The 8,015-nt window shown below is 49.4% G+C and overlaps 1 protein-coding gene across 1 annotated transcript in view; it reads right to left on the bottom strand.

The window, feature by feature from the left end:
• The window catches only part of ADCY5 (adenylate cyclase 5), a 216,295-nt gene extending 208,286 nt beyond the window's left edge, over positions 1-8,009 (bottom strand). The window contains exon 1 of the mRNA XM_035332488.1: positions 6,606-8,009. Coding sequence (XP_035188379.1) covers positions 6,606-7,616 — 1,011 coding nt within the window. The 5' untranslated portion in view covers positions 7,617-8,009. The remainder of the gene's footprint in view (positions 1-6,605) is intronic.
• Between the last annotated feature and the right edge of the window lie 6 nt (positions 8,010-8,015).

Here is an 8,015-nt window from a genome sequence, read left to right as displayed (position 1 = left end):
AAAGAAAGAAGGAAAGAAATCAAAAAAAGAGGAGGACAGGAACTTTTCAAAGCACAGGTTCTCACTCAGAAGCAACTAACTTCTATAGGGTGGAGCACTTTACCACACACATGGAAGCTGCTGTCAAAATAATTTTGATTTTTACCTCTTGGTGTTTCAACTGCTGCTGAAGTTTTTTTTCATTGTATCTTGTGCCAGGACAGAAGGAAAGGTCTTTTGGTTTGATGAGAGGATGAGAGTAATAACCACTACCAAAATGGAAAAACAAACCCAGCTATTCCCAAAAGACCATAACTGTTCCCACTACTGAAATGGCCAAAAAAGTTAGCAAATGTTTCAATTTTCTTAAAAGATTTCAAGGGAGCTGTGGTGCATGACTGAAAGATTAGCTAATCAGACCCAAATTGAGAGAGCGAGCGCATTTGGAGAGCTGTCTGGTGTCCAGAGTTCACATTGCAGCTGGGCAGAGTCCCAGCCCTCTTCCACCCCAGAGTTCAGCAGCACCGTGAGGACATTTGGGAAGTGCTGGTACAACCAGCACACAGAAGGGTACAACCAGCTTCAGTGAGTCTTTAGGATGGGGATAATCAACATTTTGTTTCCACTGCAGGTCAGGTTTATAAACCACCTGAATGCAGTTAGTAACAAAAGACCACATCAATAAGAGGTCCTGCCTCGGGCAGGTCTGTGACAGAGGACAGGGTCACACGTAGCTCAAACCAAAGCCCCCAGCCCAGCAAGCATGAGGTCAAGTCAACAGCCACGCTGTAGGGTTACAGTGCCCAAAGCTGTCCTTCTGCCTCCTGCACCTCGATGAAATCTGCTGATGTTTTGCTGAAATATATTTGCCTCTCCAGAAGGAAACAGAAGTAGCACACCCTGCCTTTTCCAGCCCATCAGATGCTCAGCAGGACAAGCTTTTTGCCAGCATTAGCACACCTGGCACAGCAAGGCACCCAAATCACCCCCACCAAGTTTCATATTTAACTCAGAAGTTCCATGCCAGCCATGGGACTGCGACTGCTACCACAAGGCAAAGAAAAGTGAGTTGAATGGGTCAGTTTACTGAGACAACAAACCTACCAGGAACACAGAGAAATTAAGCACATGGGCCTTGGTAAACACTGTTACGTGAGAAGTTATGGGTGTCGGGGAACGCTACAGTGAAATAAATAAAAAAATCAGGGTGGTGGGAAGGAGGGGAGTGACACGGGAGGAAGATTAGGAGGTGGCAGGACCACAGGGTAATTTAGAAGATAAGAGAAGCAGACATGCCTCTATAAACCTCAAGCAACACAGCCATTCCCAAGAGATACCGACAATGTTCCTAATAAAGACTAATTGATATACAATACCTCAGGGATTAAATTAATTACCTCTGTTAGCGAAGGGAAGGCAATTATCAATGCAACAGCTACTGAATGTTTCAGGCTGCCATTTTTTTCGTGACCTAAAGGCATCAAATGGTCAATTTTTACCAAGTTCAGTCCAAGCACGGCTCAGTCAGCCTTCAGCTGTTAGCGCTGCCGGAGCACATCTCCCTGCACGAGCAGCTCTACCGTGCTTATGCAGAGCGGGACATTAAGTGCTGTGAGGCACACGGTAAGATTACATCCTGAATAAGCATTACTCAAAATTATTTTCCAGGCACACAAAAGTAAAAGAGGCAGCATGCAACTGTTAAAAAAATTAAAAAGTGACAAACGGATCTACCTGCATTTCAGGTAGCACATTTCTCCTCCTTTGTGAATAAATGCCACTAGAAGACAATGAAAATGCAATACAGTGACTTGGTAACACTTCTGAGAATCTGTTAGTCTCAAAATCAGTCATTATCTACATATCTTAAGCATGCTGCAGCTCAGTTGGAATATGCAGTACTACATCTCCTGCTATGTGACTAGCTTCTCATTGAATGCCATTTGAATTGCATCTAAAAAGCATCTTTACGAAATGCTAGAATATATCCACAAGTCAATACCCTATTACAGTAAGATGTTTTTAGCTCTGCTGAAGTGACAGTTTATCTAGGGAAAGGAAAAAGACGCGTTTTCATACCAACATCTTCCTAGAAATGGTTAAACTGAAACACCACAGTTTCAAGAGCCACTGTGCAGCTGTGGGATCAATCGTGTATCATTAACATGGACTGACATGGAGAAAGGCCAACACACACACAGTTCTCAGAAGTGAAGGATGAGGAGTACTCATGTAATGTTGTTATGATGGAGGCGTATGGAAAGGGACCGAGCAACAAGGAGCTCAACATCAGGAGCCTTGAATCGGAGTGCCAAAAACAAGAGCTGTGTGCTGGGGCAGCTGCTGACAACTGTGCTATTAGAAAGCCTTTGCAGAAGGTTTGCAGTAGTATTTGGGGAGGGAAGAGATCTGAGGTTTTCAGTTTCTCTTTCAGTGAGGTTACAGACACAAGACCAAAAAAAAACCACCCAAAAACACACACCCAAAAAAACTTGGATACATCTTTCCCAGTCTTCTGTTTTTGTGGTACCTTAACAGTCACCCACTCACACTGAGTTAATAAACTACAAAGCCTTAACTGTATCCTTGAACAAGGAACCTCAAAAAGTTACAATAGAACAGGTTTGGATGGGAAAACAGGAATAAATCTAACCTCAGTCCACAGGCTTGTTTGATGTTTGTATATTGCATTCTTATCCTTCGTTCCTGGTCCCCCATCCCTCCCACACACCATCCCCATCCCTTTTCAGCCCTGATTCAGAGCCCAACAAACTCTGTTGTGAAACTCCCTGTCCCTTTGCCCCTAGCCTGACAGAAATGCCAGGGCTTACTCAAGCCTTGCTGTGCTGAGGGCAACTGGTCCACTCACATGACCACAGTGAAGCATCTGCAACCCATACGCTGCAAGTTCCCCCCATGTGTCTGTGCAGTTTGTGGGTTAGTTAGGTGGTCTGTTTCTTCTGGGACATGGAACAAACCTCAGTATCAACTTTGTTGTGAATACAAGGCAGTTTATTGATAAATAACGTGTTTCCTTCTCAGGTAAGTATTTGACAGTTTTATTGGCATTTACTTCTCACATGAAGCTTGGAGTTGACTACTTTCAGAGCCCAGAAACATATCACTACCACCACATGGAAAAGTCTAAAAAGATACAGCATGAGTACAGGAAGGGGAAGACAGACCAGTGTGCACTGAAACACATTTGTAACCCCTATCTTTCCCAAAATAACACAAGGACACAAACCTGAAGACAAATGCAGTCATCCCCTCCCCAGTGAATCCAAACCCAGTCCTTCTCGAATTAATTGATCTCAGGTACACAAAAACCTTTAAGTGATCAAGATGTGTACTTGGAGGAGTGTCAGACATTCAGTATGCTCTGCTTCCAGCAGCAGTCTTTGGAGGTAAGTTCTCAAACAATTTCTTCTTATCCCCTCACTCAGCAGGGGATAACTTTTGAAATTAATGCAATAATTCACACTAATTGTCGTGTTTTGTTCCAGTCCTACATCAGTTCAAGAAGTCAGGATCATCGCCTGTACCCGGTCAGACTCACGGAGGGACCACGTACACCCACTGCTTTTGCCAGGGGTACTCAGGCTGCTCGTTTGAAAGGCAGGCCCCAGGCTCCTCCAGTCAGCAGGCAGAAGCCAGAGCTGCTTTTCAAAGTCCATTGACCCCAGAATTGTTAAAAAGCAGCTCAGCTGAGAGGGAACAATCACAGCTACCTTTATTCCTGCCACTTTACCAATTCAGAAACAGTGGTGTGCCTTAATCCTTTCCTGAAGCAACGGATAAGGAGGGCTCTGCCTTTAAAGACACCAGCCTGACTAGCATCACTGCAGAACACAACATCTGGTGACAGAGAAGTCCAGGAGTGCTAGGAGCAAGGTCATTCAGACAAATAAAATCGTGCATCCTCAGAGAGGGAATCCAGCAAGTTGCCTTTCTCCCAGATGGGACCAACAACCGAGAATTTCACCGTCTTTCTCAAGAGAAGCAGTGAGGCTTTTAACGGGCTTCCCGAGCCTCATAAAAGCGTGCAGACATCTATGCAAGAGTCACCCGACTTGAGATCTGAATTATAGTGTCTGATTTTTCCTTGCTGGGAAGCAACGGGGAGAAGATTAGAAGAAAACATGACCTCACAAAGAATAACTTGCTTCAGTACTATGGTTAAAAATGCCATGACAAGAAGAGGTTGGGGGACACACATCCCAGACTGCCTTTCTCTCCTGCGAATGCTATGGATAAAGAACCATCTGGTCACACAGTCACAGATGCATGCGTATCCACTTCTGCTCCACGAAACCCGGGCTGATGTGACTGTCGGAGTGCAGCCACTGAAAACAACTTAACCCCCTCCTCTCGATTTTATCCGGCCTTCATCCACCTTCACCCATGAGTCTGAAGGGAAAAACAGTGCTCATGTGCTTCAGTGGGGCAGAGCTGAATGCGCCACATTTCCATGGCAACAAACGCAGCCCCAGTGAGAAAGGCCTGCTCGTAGCTGTGAGGCAATGTGCTCTGTAGGAACAGATTTTTCTATCAGCCAGAGATAGCAGCTCACGTTCATACGCAAATGTGCAAGGAATCTGATTCTTGGCCTTGTGCAGCCCTGCTGGATTCAGCAGAGCTGTGCCAGAGGAGACCACAGTAAGATAGAGACCGGCACTTGGGGTAAGTAGAAAAGTGCAACGTGGAGAGAGACGCTGTCTTTGAAAACAAAGTAAGAGGACTCCTAAGATATTCTTCATCAACTAAACACTTTTCTGAAGCTGCAGGAGAACCCAGTTTTGGCACGAAAGGGAACACAACTGTGGCACACAGATTTGTGAACACTGCACCACCCCCTCCTGCCTGTGCTTTTACCTTCGACAAGTTCACATTTATTCATGTGCTTAGCCTTTTACATATAAACCTGCTGTGCTGGGAGGAGGGAGTTAGTCTAGTGATCCTGAGCTGTAATCATCCCAAGTTCTCCATTGATGGAGTCGATCATTTAGGCTCCTTCCCATTAAGATACAGTTACCGATGCTTTTCCACCGTGACAATACGTTGTGCTCATCACTACCCTCAAAAATCAACTTGTAACAGATTAAGTCTTTTGGTCTTCATCATGATTTTGCCTTCCTATGTAAGAACACGGTCTCTGAACATACTGAATTCAAGAAGACAAGTCTCAGTGTATGCAGGGAAGAGCATGCACAAGACTGTCAGACCAGAGCGGCGGTGAGCAACTTCTGGCATTAGCAAACTTTTCCAAGTCAAGCAGAAAAAACAGTAACAGTCCCGTTTACAGTGTATGCTCTGCTGGAAATGCACAAAAAGTCATTTATATCAAGTATAAGAAAATATGCCATGTGCAGTTTATAAAAATATCTGTAACAAGCTAAGAACAAAGCCAGAAACTGTCTGAGCAGGCTTAACTGGGCAGGGAGCGGGGGGAGAAGAGAATAGGGGGGGGGGGAATGCAATAATAATTTCAAGGGATATTTCGTACAGCGAAGTAGTGACAGCCTGAGCATACTGGAGTTTTATTAACAGGGGGAAAAAAAGCCCTAGAATTTTTCCTGACACTGCAGTTGGTGGAACTCAAAGCAACTTCATGGTCACGCTCAAGGCAGGCGCTGCAAACACGAGGCTGAATTTTGTGTGATACGACAGGTCGGTAGGCTGCCGAACTCCTGGTGCTAACAAACACACGAGCATCCAGGCTGGCTGTGACAGGTTCCTGCTTGCTCAGACCCCTGCTCCTCAGAGGGCTGGTGTTTATCATTTTGCAACGTTTTCAGTTGCTGGTTCTGGGATCACCAGGGTGCTTACTGAGCTGGTAGCGTATGACCCCCATGGCCGCTTGCTTTGCTTTGTAAAGAAGAGTGGCACCTTGTATTGCTGTTGTTTATACAGATACGGTAATTAAAAATTGCACTGTAATGCATCCATCAGTAGTCTTATTGTCCCTGTGAACTGAGCTGTTCCAGTTAAATACGGTATCACAGCTAAATAATCATCTGCTTTTATACATCTTTACTTTTTACTAGCTGCACATGAACTCTGGGCTTCCTCACCGTCGACATTTCCAGCACATCTCAGAGCAAACACCCTCCTGGTAAACCAAAAGCTTATTCAACATTTCCTTGGAGCACACTCCCCAACACCTCAGAAAGCCCTGCACTGATGTGAATTTAGCCCCCGGAGTTACACACGAGGATAGCCTCTACCCGACAGAAATCATGAGACTTTCCACACGTCTGTTTCCTGGTGACCCGGCAGCCCGCAGGACACCGTGCCACAGGTGCGTGTGGCATGGAGATGTTGACACTAAACACAGCTGAAGGGCACCAGGGGCTGGCCAGCCACATACCACAACAGTGGGCGTTGGAAACCCCTCGGACAGGTTTCCTAAATGTTCAGAGCCTTAGAGACACCAGCACTGAGGAAACACACAGCTATAAAAAAGCAAGGGTAGAGGGTACTACCAGGCAGCACAACATCCCACCGAGCAGCAGGTCGCTCGGGGCTGGGGAGGACAGGCAGCCAAACCCACCATCCTCGCTCTTCCAGGGCAGGTTGGGGCTGCCAAGTGCGCACACGAACGAACAGGCTGGGGGCTTGCCTACCTGCTTTAGGAGGAACTTATCCTCCGCGTTGATCTTGAGGGAGACGGCCAGGTGGATGGCGGAGAGCACCACCCCACTGATGACCGCAGCCCTCATCCGCACGGGCAATAGCGTGTAGATGCTGTAGATGAAGAAGACGGTCCACCAGATGCCCTCCGAGGCGCTCCTGGGCCACACCAGCAGAACCCCTACCACTTGCACAGCCAGGATGACCAGGATGACAGAGTAGCACGCCAACCACATGTGGTCCTGGTGGAAGTCGTTGCGGTTGCACACCATGCAGAGCACCACCATCAGCAGGATGGCCAGAGAGAGCACCACGACGTAGGATACCTCATAGCGGCCGTGCACAGCATGGAAGATCAGCATGACCACGCAGACCAGCACCAGCACGGCCATGAGCATGGTGAGGCTGCTCTGGTTGAGTCGGAAGAAGTAGCGCTGATAGAGGCGCTCCAGTTTCTCCGACTGGAACTTCTTGGACCTGAAGATCTGCAGCAGGCTGCTGCAACAGCTGCCCATGGAGAAGGCCGCCTCGGAGCCCCCCTCGTCCCCGTCCTCCTCCTCCAGCTCCTCGATCTTGGCCTTGATGCGTCTCTCCTCCAGCCCCAGCTCCACGGACCGGGGCCGTACCTCCCCCTGCTCCCCCAGCTGCCGGGGGCTGGCATTGTTGGGGGCAGCGGGGGAATCACCGCCAGGCGGGTGGCGGGACCGGTGACGTCGGCTTTCGTCACCATGCTCCTGCCAAGCGGATTTGGACCTAAAGCTCATCATCCTGCAGCCACTCTCCCCGCGGCTCCGGCTCGCCTGGGGCTCGTAGTCTTCCTCGCTCCGCCACCTGCTCGACATGCGGGAGGCCTTCTTGCCTGAGGACCGGTTCGGAGGCGGTGGGTAGGAGTAGCCATTGGCCCTGGCCTCCGCTTCGCCCCAGGCCGAGCGGTGCTGCTCGGTGCCTGCCCAGGGCGCGGGGCCACCAAAGCCCGGGGGGCTGACGCTGTTGGACCGGGACATGCCCTGCGGGAAGGGGCAGCGGGCAGGGGCCTCCCTCACACCAGAAGGGAAGACCAAGGGGGGACAAAACCCCAAAACACAACAAGGGAAAGAAAAAGATAGGGAGATCGATGTGGAAATAGGGAAAAAAATAAAAAAGCCAAAAACCCCAAAGTCTCCGCAGCGTCCCCTAGAGCCGGGGCATCCCGGAGGGGACCTCAGGGCAGCGCTGGCTCCATCGGCGGCCCCGCTGCTTCCACACCCGGGGGGCGGCGGAGGGGGGCCGGAGCGCGGCGGAGGGGACCCGGGGATCCCCTGCTCAGGGCAGGGCGCCCTCAGCCGCTGCGGGGCGGCCGCGGGGGGCTCGGTGCTCGGCGGGGGAGCCGCATGGCAGCTCGCCGCGCCGCGCCGGCCCCGGGC

This window comes from Oxyura jamaicensis, chromosome 7 (genome assembly GCF_011077185.1).
Source record: "Oxyura jamaicensis isolate SHBP4307 breed ruddy duck chromosome 7, BPBGC_Ojam_1.0, whole genome shotgun sequence".
Classification (NCBI taxonomy): domain Eukaryota; kingdom Metazoa; phylum Chordata; class Aves; order Anseriformes; family Anatidae; genus Oxyura; species Oxyura jamaicensis.
Note: the sequence above shows the minus strand (reverse complement) of the source record. Positions and strands in the feature narration are given on the sequence as shown.